The sequence below is a fragment of the Phoenix dactylifera genome, chromosome 13 (genome assembly GCF_009389715.1).
Source record: "Phoenix dactylifera cultivar Barhee BC4 chromosome 13, palm_55x_up_171113_PBpolish2nd_filt_p, whole genome shotgun sequence".
Lineage (NCBI taxonomy): Eukaryota > Viridiplantae > Streptophyta > Magnoliopsida > Arecales > Arecaceae > Phoenix > Phoenix dactylifera.
In genome coordinates this window covers 7,736,048-7,748,945 of record NC_052404.1, presented here as the reverse complement: position 1 = coordinate 7,748,945, position 12,898 = coordinate 7,736,048, and the positions used below count along the sequence as shown (strand labels likewise).

Sequence of the window (12,898 nt, the reverse complement as noted above, 5' to 3'; positions counted from 1 at the left end):
GTACATCTCAGTGGTTATATATATTTGTGTACATATTTTATACATGAAAAATAATGTAGGTTGATATAGTATCTCATTAACAATAAAAAATATTATAGGTAATATAGGTTGTCATGTGATCCCTAAAGTCATTCTAATAAGATTATGCTAATAAAAAAAAGTTAATATAGGTTGACACATAATAATGTTAATAAAAAAAATATTATGAGTTGTTGTTATGTGATTTTTAAAATAGGATTATTAAGGGAGCAACTGGCTTTTCTTAAGTACCTGTTTTGTGCTGCGGTTATCACTGCCTTTAGCCGAAGCAAAATGGTGACAAGACCGCCCCATCTTCCATTGATTAATTTTAAGCAACTATTAAATTAAGAGTTGGAGCCCAGGTAGAGGAAATACAAGTAACCCATGTATTTAATTTTAATTTCCTTTCAGGCGAACAATTTTATTATTTATTTTTTTTTCCAACATACGTGCACAACTTGTTTCCTTCAAATCGAAGGGAAAATAGTCAAAGAATAAGAAAATAAATTGAGGTACCCACAGTGGTTAGGATGTTATAAAAAAGGTCCTACGAATTCACAACCCAGCACTTCTCCCTGATCTCCCCCTGGCTTCCAGTGATCACCTCGATAGAACCCATCTTCACCATGGCAGCTGCAAACTTGTCAGCCCAAGCGGACTGGTCCTTTGCATAGTACCACACAAGCTTCGCCGTCTCGGAGCTAGCTTGCAGTGTCTGGTCCGAAGTCAGCACTCCCCTGTGCTTCAACAAATTCCAGTAGTACAAGTTGTCAAGACGAGCCGGCGTGACGGCATCGAGGACCACCGTCGTCGGGTCGGTGCGGTTGGCCGTCGACGGCGGGCACTCGGCCTTCAAGTGCGCCGCGAAGGCTGGATCCATGGAGGGATCTTGAGCACCGTACAGTCGGCTGGTGAAGGACGAGCAGTGGGAGCGGCCAATCGAGTGGGCTCCTGAGAGTGTGACCATCTCGTCGAGCGACATGCCCTTCTTCGCAAAGTTCTTCTTAAGTTGGTCGGCCTTCAAGTTCGGCAATGGAATGTTGCCGGCAGTCTCGGATGCTCGCGAGATTCTTCCGTCACGCCTCCCAGCCGGCACTTGGTAGTCGATGCCGCCGGCTAAGTAGGCACTGTCGCGCGCGGCGAAGGCAAGGATGTCGGCGCACGAGACCTTGCGAGGGCAGTGCGCTTCTACCGCAGCTTTCGCCGCATCGATCACTTCGAAACCTCGCAAGCTTGGGTTGTTTGGCGCGGCCTCTTTCTCTGCAGAGTTCCCAGGGGTGGAGTTAAGAAGCACGGAAGCATCGCACCCCTGGAAGCCATGCACGGAATTATATCGGTCAAGCCACCTTTCAATAACTTCAAGAATAGTAGAGGGGAAGTTTAATTTACGGTGAAATCTCTTCCATGGATAACGAAGTTTATCCATATATAGCTTATAATAGCTCATCTTAATTGAATTAATCCTGATGAGTTCTAGCTTAACCATGTGGTTAGCCTTGTATATACTGTATGTGCATGGTTTTAGTTTACAGAGATGACAAGTACGTACATACCCTAACGAAGCAGTCATGGAAATGCATCCTAATATATGTTCTTAGTTTCGAGCCTTATTGAGCTGAATCCCAATGCCCTAAATCAAGTCTAAATTGAAATTAATTTTGAACTTATCAAATGGGTTCAAACTTGGATCGCCCATCAAGCTTGGTTCGTGCTTATTTCAAGCTGAGCTTTACTCAAATAAATAGACAGCACAAGAATGAAATATGAACAAGATCTCATAGTTCTTTGATTTAAATGGTAAGGCTCATGCGAGACTAGTGTGTACTGCTGATGTATAAAAAAAAAAAAACAACAATATCTCATAGGCCTCATAAGGGGATTTTTTTTTTGAAGAAAAAAGAAGAAGAAAGAAACAAAGCAAAGCAAGAAATAAAAAAAGAAAAAGGGATTTTTTTAAAAATCAATCTTCCCCGTTGCCGATCAGCGATGAAGATGGAACGGCCAGGATTAATCATTTGCAACCCAACGCAGTGTTGACCAATGATCGCCTATCTCAAAACCCTAACTTCCGGAGACCCATTCCTTCCCGGACCTCGGAGGCCCAGATCGTAACCCTAGCGGCGGCTATCCTCCACCACCGGAGCGCCGTTGACACTGCCAAGATGCAGATCTTTGTCAAGACCCTCACCGGCAAGACCATCACCCTCGAGGTCGAGTCTTCGGACACGATCGACAACGTCAAGGCCAAGATCCAGGACAAGGAGGGCATCCCGCCGGATCAGCAGCGCCTCATCTTCGCCGGAAAGCAGCTCGAGGACGGCCGCACCCTCGCCGACTACAACATCCAGAAGGAGTCCACCCTCCACCTCGTCCTCCGCCTCCGCGGCGGCGCCAAGAAGCGGAAGAAGAAGACCTACACCAAGCCGAAGAAGATCAAGCATAAGAAGAAGAAGGTCAAGCTCGCCGTTCTCCAGTTCTACAAGGTAGACGACACCGGCAAGGTCACGAGGCTCAGGAAGGAGTGCCCCAATGCCGAGTGCGGCGCTGGGACCTTCATGGCCAACCACTTCGATCGCCACTACTGCGGCAAGTGCGGCCTCACCTACGTCTACCAGAAGGCCGGAGCTGAGTGAGAGATCCGTTTGGAGATCGGTATATAGAGAGAGGCTTTCGATTCTAGATCTATTTCTAAGGGTTTATTTAAATGGTTTGTCTCTTTAAAGTCTAAAGTCTTGAAGGACACAAAAAATACATTTGAGATCTAATTTTTGGTTAATGTTTTTATGACATGGATGGATTATGTTACATTTGAAACTGGAATTTTGTGATTGCCGGAATGCTTGATTGTTGGTTTATCTGACGGCCAGATATCGTGCTTTTAATTCTTGAAATTATTTTCTGGGGGGAATGTTTGATGATATCTTGTTTTTGTTATGTTAGTTTATTTATTTTTATAATGCATTTGAATAATGAGTTACCCTAGATTTTTTTTTTCATTTATTTTCTTAAACTGATGACAAGCAGCAGCGTCTCTTGATGTAGAATTTTGTAATACGGGAGATATGATCAATATAAGAACTACTGTAAATGAGATCAGTTTTTGGCTTGTCCAAAGTCTGTCTCAACATAGTCTTTAGATTCCTGTTTCTTCTTTTCTGATGGAGAGTTATTTGTTGTTAGTTATGCACCTAATTCCATCTCATTCTATTTAACACTATCCACTATAGATGAACCATATTATGCACCTAATTCCATCTCATTCTATTTAACACTATCCACTATAGATGAACCATCTATGCTTTCTCTAGGACACTCAGTTATCAAATTTTGTATGCATTCATCTATGCTCTAATTTTGTATCCCTTTCATGTTTGTCCATTTTCAGCCTTATAGCTTATCAAATGTTTACTCCAAACTCAGAAGTGAAAATATTCAGTAGCTTCTTGGTTGCAGATAGTGTCTTTTCTTATGTTGGTGGATGATGATACATTTCAAGTTGTATTTTCATGGTTGCTGTGAATTTGGTTTGATGACTACTTGCTTTTGTTCCATGCTGTTTGCTTGTGTGTATGTAAAAGGTGGTAGTGATATGTAGTTTATTGATCTGGTCCCTTTGCGTTCCTGTTTGTATATATGCTGGGGCCATGGATCATTAGGATGCATACTTATAGTTGATGGACTTTTTCTTCTGTGGGCTTCCTTCGGTGTCACATTTGCTCTGTTTTCCTTTACTCCTTCCCCATCCCTGTTTGCAGAAAGGGATGAGGGCTTATTTTAAATGGATCAAATATTGGTATGTGCATAGGACTATCAGTTTAGTTCTCTGGATATGAGTACTGATCATTTGTTAAAACATATTTATTTCTAATATACATCTAAATATCCTCGCTTGTCTTTTTAGCTTTTACCTTCCCTGTTGTGCATAACTTAGCCGTCTAATCATACTTCTGTGTCATTTTCACAACAGAGTAATCTTCGGTCTTCATTGAAAACTGAGGAAAATCTGTGAGATTATTTCACATCAAAGGTTGTTTTTCTTTTATTTTTTTACAATTTACCTCTTAAAAAGGAGGTGTGCAAGGCATCGCCTTGGTTATTGGACTTTTCTGCTTTCGAAAAGAAGTTAGAAGCTAGATTTTCTTGCTTTTTTTCGAAGTTTTTTTGTTGACCTTTCTTATAAACACTTTTCAAATAACGCTACCAAAAATTTATTTTCTTCAGGAAGTATTTTTTTTCTTCTTTTGCTTTAAAAGTCATAAAACCACTTTCTTTAAGCAATACCAAACACTTCTTTAGTCGTCGTTGCTAGCATCATCTAAACAACTGATCGAGAAGTACCAGTAATCCATCTTGCTCCGAGATGGTTATGTTTTCATCTGCTTCTCTCTCTATAAGATAAAAGATGACAAACTGGTTTTTCTTGGCAATTTTCTTTTGGCCGGTGTTTTCTATTCGCCGTTCTTCATTTTAATTGCTTGTTTATGCAATCTAATTTAAAAAGCCTTCTTTCTTGTTGATCTCATAAGAAAACAACACACTGTTAATCTCTGCAATAATTCATAACTGTACCAGTTATAAATATTAATGAAGATTTTTTTTTTTTTGGGTATGAGTTTGAAAAAATGTCTGTGTTAAGAATAGTTGAAGTTTTATTTTTGAACCTGAAAATTTTCATTGGGAGGAGGCTGATTTTGCATGAGGATTTGCGCTTAGTGCTTTAACTGCTTCCAATGCGATACAAAGAGGATGCCAAGAAATTTTCCAAGTTTTTTCTCAACTTCCATATGTTAGAATGATGTGCATTATTTATAGAACTTAAGTTGATTTATATTTTTTAATCAATAAGGTTTCTCAATCCCAAACTAGAACTCGCTGGTGATTTGGATAAGATTAACATGTTTCAGAAATTTGGCTTGAAGAAATAAGAAACTCACTCCTTCACAAAATATATGCGATGGACCGCGGAGGAGATATTTTCACCAAATGGCTGGGGTTCAAAATGATTGGGGAATTATCAGAAACAGTTATGTTGTATATAGCTGGCAACATCCTTTAAGCTATACACTGTTGATCAAAACTGCAAGGAAAAGATTGCTGGAAAAGAAAAGTAAGAGAAGAGATATTTTAGATAAAAATATCCAAGTGCCATGGCATGAAGTTCAACTTACAGAGTTAAATATCTCTCTATAACATAAAAAATCATAATAGTATTATGACAATTGTCTTTGAGTGAGGAAAAAAAAAAAAAAAACTCAAGCTGCTTGTAGATAATATGACTAGTAGGTGCATAGATGTGTTTTTAGGACTGCTGGTTTGTTTCTAGAAAACTTTGCATGGAAAATCAAAATATGGGCACTTAATTTTTCCAATTGCATGCAAAGAGAATTTGTTGAGGTCTAAAGCGAGAAAATATGACTGGTTTCCTCTTCGATAATGATGGTGAAGCAATAGAGCTGTCAGGTATTGCAAAATGGCAATTGGATTCCTCCCAGGTTGGCCTGACTCGTGCCTGCTTTGCTTGTCTACACAAGCCGAGTTGTGAGGGATCTGATATTCTGATGTAATGGGATATTTCCATGCATTCAACTAGTTTATTTGTGGTGGGTAGGTTGCTTTTGGTTGCTTTAAACCCTGTCAAGTGAAACTCTTGGGAGGCTTATGAACATTTCATTGGCAGTTAAGAGAGGAATGAGGATATCAAGCAGTTTGTGTTCTAAGTTGTCTCAACCGTCATTAATCAGTTTGTGAAATCTTCATAGCCAAATATTTTGCCTCCTGCCAAAACTCTTCCACTTAAGTTTTCAATTAGAGTCACGTTTGCTTATCATGGATAATTCTAGTTTTGCGTTCATAACAAGCCTTCTGAAAATATAGGTGCTAAATGCTGCCCAGGTTAGTGGAGAGGGTACGAGTTTATGACATATCTAATAATTGCCAACCTTGATCAACAATTTTTGTGTGTAACATGAGAATCGTTGGCTGTGCTAGGAAAATTGGATACTGCAGTTCGGTTTTTACCACTTCCAATCCTGAAAAAGAAGCTTCATGAGAGCAAGATGTAGGTTTACGCTAGTTTTGATCCCTGAGTTTGCATCCCAGTTGAAATCCAAGTGATGCAACCCGAAACTTTATAACCTATTCCTTGCGGGCATCGGGCATGCTATTTTTCCTGGCAAAAGGAATAAAGGAACAACTAGGGTTCTAAAGCCTCCATCTTCTAATTGGCAAACCTACCCGAGCTTTTCTGAAGTCAACTGCCCGGAAATGTCCGAGCAGTCGAGCTACTAAAACGGTGGCCCGTCAGATACGAGTTTGAAATTATCCTGGCAATCTATCGCACCGATTCTTTGTTCAGTGTTCCAAGTCAAACATCCAATGTAGGTCAAAAAAATCCAAGTCAAGGATTTTATGTCTCCTGACGACCCCAGGACATGAATAACCTAGCACGACAAGAAACATAGAGTTGCACCGAGATACTATAAATCAGCACAAAATAATGATACTATAATGATACACCAATTCCAGCTAATCCAACCCTAAAATTATGCACACAGCCGACAGCCATCCGAACCGAGAACAACCTACAAAACTCCTGGCCGCTCTGTGACCTCCCTAAAGCAGCCGCAGAGCAAGAACATTTAAGTTAATTGTTTTTCATCATCATCAACATTCATCTCTACTAATGTACATACACAAACCTCCCTCCGCTCCTTTTGCTCTCAATCGCCACCTCCATCATTGTCCATCCAGCTTCTCAGATTACAAAGGGCCTCCGCCGACAGGCTCTTGCAGTACCTCAACCTCGGCGGCTGTTGCTGCTGGTCCTGAGAGCAAGGTGATGGTGGAGAACTCCGGTCCTCTGAGGACAAGCAGATCACGATCGCCGTGAGGTTGTCAGATGTGTTGAGCCTCAGTGCTTCCTTGACGAGCTCCCTTGCACTGTGCCCGGGGTCGTCGTGCCGCCGCAAGCCCCTGCGCACGATGCTGACTGCACACTGGCTTGACATCACATCCCATATTCCATCACAGCCAATGATTAGAAACTCATCATCCTCCGTCAGCATAGCCTGTCTGAACTCAGGTTCCGAGATGAGGGGTGAGGGAGAGCCTCGGGGCATCTTCATGTCCCAGTCCCCCAGGGCTCTAGTGACAGAGAGGACTCCGTTGAGGTACCCATCATCAATGTAGCCTCCAGATTCTTCAACCCTTTGGCGCTCGGCAGCATAGATTGGTCTATGGTCTTGAGACATTTCCACTGCTTTGCCCTTCCGACAAAGGACAGCTCGACAATCCCCAACATTGGCTACCAAGAGAAGCCTGCACACAACAGAGCATGAAGATCAGAAACGAAACTACTACTTCTAAAATGGTTTAGTTTTTCTAAATATGGAACATTAATGACTTCAGTGAAGCATTCAACTGACTGCAGAACGACAGAGTACCACTGCGCCGAAAGCAACGATAGGACAATAGCAACAGAAAGGAAAAGGGGAGATGAGGAATCTAAATTGCACCTTCCAAACACCAATGCCATCAGTGCAGTGGTCCCAGAGGAACTGCTAATGGTGCAGTCATCAGCCAAAGCAAGGTCTGCAAGGAGGAATGCCTTCCGAACACAATTCTTCACCGAGTCCAAGAAAACCTTATCAGGTTCTGATGCTTGTGGGAAGTCGGTATCTTCAAAGATGAACCTAATTGCATGCCTTTTGATGTAGGCTGCTGCATCCGAATCTCCATGACCATCAAACACCTTTACAAGGAAATTCATCAATTATTTCATCGAGGTGTATGTTAGCACGAAAAGGTACGAAGATAACATGACAGATTGATTAGTTACCCCATAGAAGGCACTAGGTGTCGGGCAGCTAAGTAAAGATCCCAGATGTGCTGAAAGATCGTCAATGCGGATGTGCTCATCCTCCATGTATCTTCGAGGCCCAATGTCAGCAAAGCTACCAGAACGAAAACTTGGGACAAACTGAAGAGGTTCCATGGGCCCATTTGGAATGGCATTTAAGGCTCTCAAATCCTTAAAAAAAGGGCAAATTGAATATGTACACCGGAATTTAGTACTTCTAGCAAGGAATTTGGGCCACAAACAAACAGACATAGAATATCATTTAATCTAAAATTATTACATGTACAAAACTGATATCTGTATGAACAATGGAACTGGGATGGACCTCAAGACTCCTGCCTATTCAGCAAAATTCACGATGAGAGCAACCAATCAAATGAACTAATAGTGTCAGAAACAACTCCAGCTCCAAATAGCTGTCCCACTAAAATTACAGCAATTTTGATGTTTAAGATGTCATAAAAGGGAGTTGGATATGAACATAGATATGTAGGTCTTGGAAAAAATCATGATGCCCTTACTCAATCATGCAGTGAGATTTGCAGACTTTATAACTTCTAACATCTCATACAGAGAGATACTAAATCACTAATTTATATTTAAAAAAACCTTAAATACAACCCTCTTTCATCCTGTTCAAATCTATGCAGATGGACAACAATGAAACCTTTAAAACTTTTTCCCTTTCCGTTTCAAAGACAAAAAGAGCCTGAAAACTCAATTGAACTATCTCACAGCTAAAAGAAAAACAGAATTCAACACAACTATTTTAAAACAAGTAATTATTCTACCAATCATTTCATTCAATTTTCTCTTAACGAAGAATAAGACATCGCCAAAAGAATTAGTCCTATATAAACATAAAATTGGTATTTTAAAAGAGCAAATCTTATGCAATTCCAACAATGGGATTGAACAGCATATTTATTGCCCTGTTAGCATCGCACAAAGAGATTCAGGAATCAGGACCTCACCCATAACCCCCAAATGTCCTACTTACAAACAAAAGAAGGTGGTGGGGGGAAGACCTATAAAAAGTTAATTACTGAAAATTCAACTCAACTAATTCACAGCAAAATTAAGAATAGAAAAATTCAAGGTAATCAGTTTAAACCAAGTAATCATTTCATCCAATTATTCCTCTTTTCAGAATCAGTAAAAATCCAAAAAAAACATTTACAATTTCACATTAAGGGCCACAATTTCTATAATTCCAGTTCTATCTACTTCCTACATCACCCAACCGAGCTAAGGAGATAATAGGCATTCAATAATTAATTTCTCAAAATAATTCCTACATCACTGCAAAGAGATTTCAGGAATTCAGATCAAAACGGAAAAAAGGAAGAAGAAAAACACCCTTATTCGGCGAAAATTTACGCAGGCGATATGTATTCAACCCTTGCTAGATCTGGTCAACCACGCGATTCAATCACCGCCTAACCAAAAACAAAAAACAAAAAACAAAAATTCACAAGAAAACTACAACAAAAAACCAGAAATTCACCAGCTCTAAGGCTGCGACGTCCACCGCCACCGCATCTGGCTCCAGCGCCACCTGGAGACACCCCGGCGAGGAGGGCGGCGACGCCACCGCCACCGCCGTCGCGGCAGAGATGTCGACTATCTCCTCGATTCCCTTGGTGATACACCGGTACTGCACGTCCAGCACCGGGATGCTCTGGTGAATACCCTCCGCTTCTGCCACCATCTCTTCTTCAACCCCCCTTCAAAACTGGTGCCAATCGAATGCTCACGATGCGAAGATATCGAAAACCTCCTCAAAATCCCTCCTTGGCGCGATCCGTTTCGAAGCACAGGCGCAGAAAAATTAGGGTTTTTTCCTAGGGTTTGTGGCGTTCTTCCTTGGTTCTTCGCTCTTAGATCCCTTCTGGAGTGCAAGGCTTCATAAAAGAACTGGGGTGACCGGCCGCGACCGATGGCGTGGCTCCCATGACTGCCACGTGTGGGTAATAGGCGCTGCAATAGGTGTTTCTTGACTTTAAAATGACTAAAATACCCTTACACAGTCTTTTGCGAATCGTGCTTGAATTATCAAGTCAATGCTCCGCTATATGATAGCCGTACGATTCACAGCTTCCCACGGTTGGATCTGCAAGCAAAAAAGTCAACGTTCACGGAAAGTACTTCTGTCCGTTGGATTATGATACGTTGGTGGGATCTGATGGAGATTAAGGAGTTGGAAAGGGGTAAACTAGGGAGACTAGGTTTGCCCACCCAAATAGGCGCCTTCGGGACGCTTCTTTCCGCACGGCAGTCTCAAGAGGATATCTCGTTAGAATTCCCTCCAGAAAAAAAGATAGTCTCTTGAGAATATTCTTCGTTCCACGTTGACGAAGATGCTCACTTAATGTGAACTCCTTATGAGAATATCCTTATGGTAGGTGATAAGGTAGGTTAAAATTAATCTGACATTCCAGAAAAGCTTTTTTTTTTCTTTTTGATATACTGGCTCCTTATGAGTATAGCCATTCAGATCAAAAAATAAAAGCTGGCCAAACGAATAGAAAACATCCGTCTAAGAAATCACGCACACAGCACACATAATAAAATGATATGAAAAAAAAGTCACCTACTTTTTTTTTTATTTCTCCCTTCAATTAATATAAAAGAGATACCTCAATAATATTGCAGAAGAACACTAATATTCCACAAGAAACATATATTTGGCCATAGATGCAGCGCACTTGAAAAATTGGATATATGCAAGGTGCATTGTACAAAGTCCTAGTAAATTTTTTTAACAAATTTTACAGCAAAATTTCAACAATGAGTTTATAAGACCAATTTGACTCTGTCCAATTCACAAAGTTTGGAAAATAATTGGTTTCAAATAAACGAGGTTATACTACAAAAAGGCTGCGGTCAAATACGAAATATAGGATAAGCTTAGAGGCTGCCGAAGCACAAATTCAACGGGCGGTCGATAGGATTAAAAGCTTCCGGAGACCAGAAGCTTAGGGTTTTCTGAAAGCCAAACCGTTGGTTCCCAATGTTTTTAGAAGAGCAGTGACGGTGTCAAGAGATACAGCATATTTAATTAACTTTTGAAGATGTAACTCTGGTAAAATAAAATGGAGGTACTTAAATCACTTTAATAATCTACTGGGGGTTTAAAGTACAATAAGTATTGGAGTTAACAATATACTTATTACTCTAGAGCATAGACTTATGTAGAGTACATTAACTAGATCAAAAATTACATATGAAGTTGCGCGTGTGGCCAACAAATTAAATAGGTGATTATAATTTCCAACTAATCTAACTAGACCAATTCATTAGGACAAGCCACACCAAGCTTGCACTTATTCTTTTGATTTGGTGAAAGAGCACTCTCTAGACAAGTCAAAAATTTACAAAATCATCGAAAGAGAAGCTTTAATTTTTGTAAAGCTAATGGGGCTGCGGACTAGGTGGCTACTTATGTAACCAGTCACTTAGGTAATACCTAGTGGACTGAAGATGGAGAATTGCTTCTGGCACTCCTTAGTATTTTGTTTTTTCCACCCGCTTTATCCAAAAAAAAAAAAAAAGCTTTAGTTGCGTGCTTATGTTGGTTCGAATAGTTAACTTAGGTCATGAATCGCAGAGCTCAATTTTTTTGGAGCCCACATGGTTTGGGTGCATATAACTGCATTAATTTTATACCTATACGTATGCCATTAAAATGTGCAGTTGATTTTAAGAGGGGCAAATCTAATTTGCATTGGCATCATTCTAAGGTATTTGGTGATGCGAGCCATTAGTGTTCATGCACATTGAAAACACCGGTTTAAGATTAAAGTTTTTTTTAATAATCTTGTAGCTTTTTTATGTGACACCGACTTGTTTGAGTTTGGAACGAAGCATGATCCAAGCATGACAATCATCACTCCAAGGTGATCGAGAACCTCCTCCTTCTACATTCCACAAGGAAGCAAGGAAGCATTTAAAATATTGGTCGAACTCTTTCCTTCTCCCTACCTACTGTTACAATTGTCCTTTTGTTGAAAAAAATTGGTGCTTCCACCAATCACAAACAAACTAGTCTTCTAGTTTTCAAATTGAGGGAGGACTAAGGAGATGCTCTCTTGTGGTTGCTGGCTTTCTCCTTTTTTTTTTCCTTTCCATTGCTACCCCATCAGTGCCCCACAATGGTCACCATCCGGAAAGTAGGAATCGCCACGCCTTCCACAATGGGATCATTGGCTTTCTTTAAGGCCGCGTTCAAACAAGAAGTAGGTGGGAAGAACTGCGAGGGACTGAACGTAGCCAAGGCTAAAGCCCTTCGTGATTTTGACCTTTTCAATATATATATATATATATATATATATAGAGAGAGAGAGAGAGAGAGAGAGAGAGAGAGAGAGAGAGAGAGAGAGAGAGAGAGAGAGAGCATAACTCGAATATATCCCTACTCAGCTTTGATCAAATCTATATTAAGGAATGGACGTCCCATATTAATTATCTGAGGTTTTACTATCTTTAAACTGTCTATGCATAAAAAAACAGTTTTTGCTTATGCATCAAGCGATATATATATATATATATATATATATATATATATATATATATATATATATATATATATATATATATATATATATATATATATAAAATTTTATTTAGATTGTCTAATTTTTTGACCACTTGATACGTAGGTTAAGAATCTTCAAATTACATGATTTTTGGTATATAAATAGTAAAAAGATGGTAAATTATATCTAACAAGTTAGATCATCAATATGCGACCTCCATCATTCAATGTAGATTTAACTGGATCTGAATAGAGATCTATCGGAGTGAAGCCATGTTTAGTTCTCTTTTTCTCTCTCTCTCTACATGGTCTTTAATCAAAGTAGGTGGAGCTAGATGGATGAGTGAGAGATGGAGTTGCGGGTGTAAATAGAAATTGGAAAGTCATCCTTGGTGAATTGTGAATTCGTGAGAAATGTGTGATCCGGCGGCAGCTCGTCTGCAGCCCAATCCCTACAACCCATCAACGTGGAATATGGAATT

At 40.0% G+C, this 12,898-nt stretch overlaps 3 protein-coding genes across 3 annotated transcripts; 1 reads left to right on the top strand and 2 right to left on the bottom strand.

Annotated features, from left to right (window-relative positions):
• Nucleotides 1-568: 568 nt before the first annotated feature.
• LOC103709710 (peroxidase 5-like) lies at nucleotides 569-2,101 on the bottom strand. Its single transcript, XM_008795195.2, has 3 exons — nucleotides 2,088-2,101; nucleotides 1,575-1,602; nucleotides 569-1,330 (listed from the first exon to the last, which is right to left on the bottom strand). The coding sequence occupies exons 1-3, from the start codon at nucleotides 2,099-2,101 to the stop codon at nucleotides 569-571; spliced, it is 804 nt and encodes a 267-aa protein (XP_008793417.1).
• On the top strand, nucleotides 2,053-2,889 carry LOC103709637 (ubiquitin-40S ribosomal protein S27a-like). Its single transcript, XM_008795084.4, has one exon. It carries the CDS (start codon nucleotides 2,184-2,186, stop codon nucleotides 2,652-2,654), a length of 471 nt encoding a protein of 156 aa, XP_008793306.1. The 5' UTR covers nucleotides 2,053-2,183; the 3' UTR covers nucleotides 2,655-2,889.
• Nucleotides 2,890-6,484: 3,595 nt separating this feature from the next.
• Nucleotides 6,485-9,775, bottom strand: LOC103709638 (probable protein phosphatase 2C 47). Its single transcript, XM_008795085.3, has 4 exons — nucleotides 9,387-9,775; nucleotides 7,859-8,050; nucleotides 7,536-7,771; nucleotides 6,485-7,338 (listed from the first exon to the last, which is right to left on the bottom strand). Exons 1-4 carry the CDS (start codon nucleotides 9,588-9,590, stop codon nucleotides 6,741-6,743), a joined length of 1,230 nt encoding a protein of 409 aa, XP_008793307.1. The 5' UTR covers nucleotides 9,591-9,775; the 3' UTR covers nucleotides 6,485-6,740.
• Between the last annotated feature and the right edge of the window lie 3,123 nt (nucleotides 9,776-12,898).

What these genes read in the sequence shown, in the direction of transcription:
- LOC103709710 (XM_008795195.2), bottom strand. An exon ending in TCCATGACTGCTTCGTTAGG is followed by an intron (nt 1,331 to 1,574) that starts GTATGTACGTAC and finishes CATGGCTTCCAG; the next exon opens with GGGTGCGATGCTTCCGTGCT.
- LOC103709638 (XM_008795085.3), bottom strand. Translation starts at nt 9,590, where the DNA reads ATGGTGGCAGAAGCGGAGGGTATTCACCAGAGCATCCCGGTGCTGGAC. An exon ending in ACGTCGCAGCCTTAGAGCTG is followed by an intron (nt 8,051 to 9,386) that starts GTGAATTTCTGG and finishes CCTTTTTTTAAG; the next exon opens with GATTTGAGAGCCTTAAATGC. An exon ending in ATGGCATTGGTGTTTGGAAG is followed by an intron (nt 7,339 to 7,535) that starts GTGCAATTTAGA and finishes TGTTGTGTGCAG; the next exon opens with GCTTCTCTTGGTAGCCAATG.
- LOC103709637 (XM_008795084.4), top strand. Translation starts at nt 2,184, where the DNA reads ATGCAGATCTTTGTCAAGACCCTCACCGGCAAGACCATCACCCTCGAG.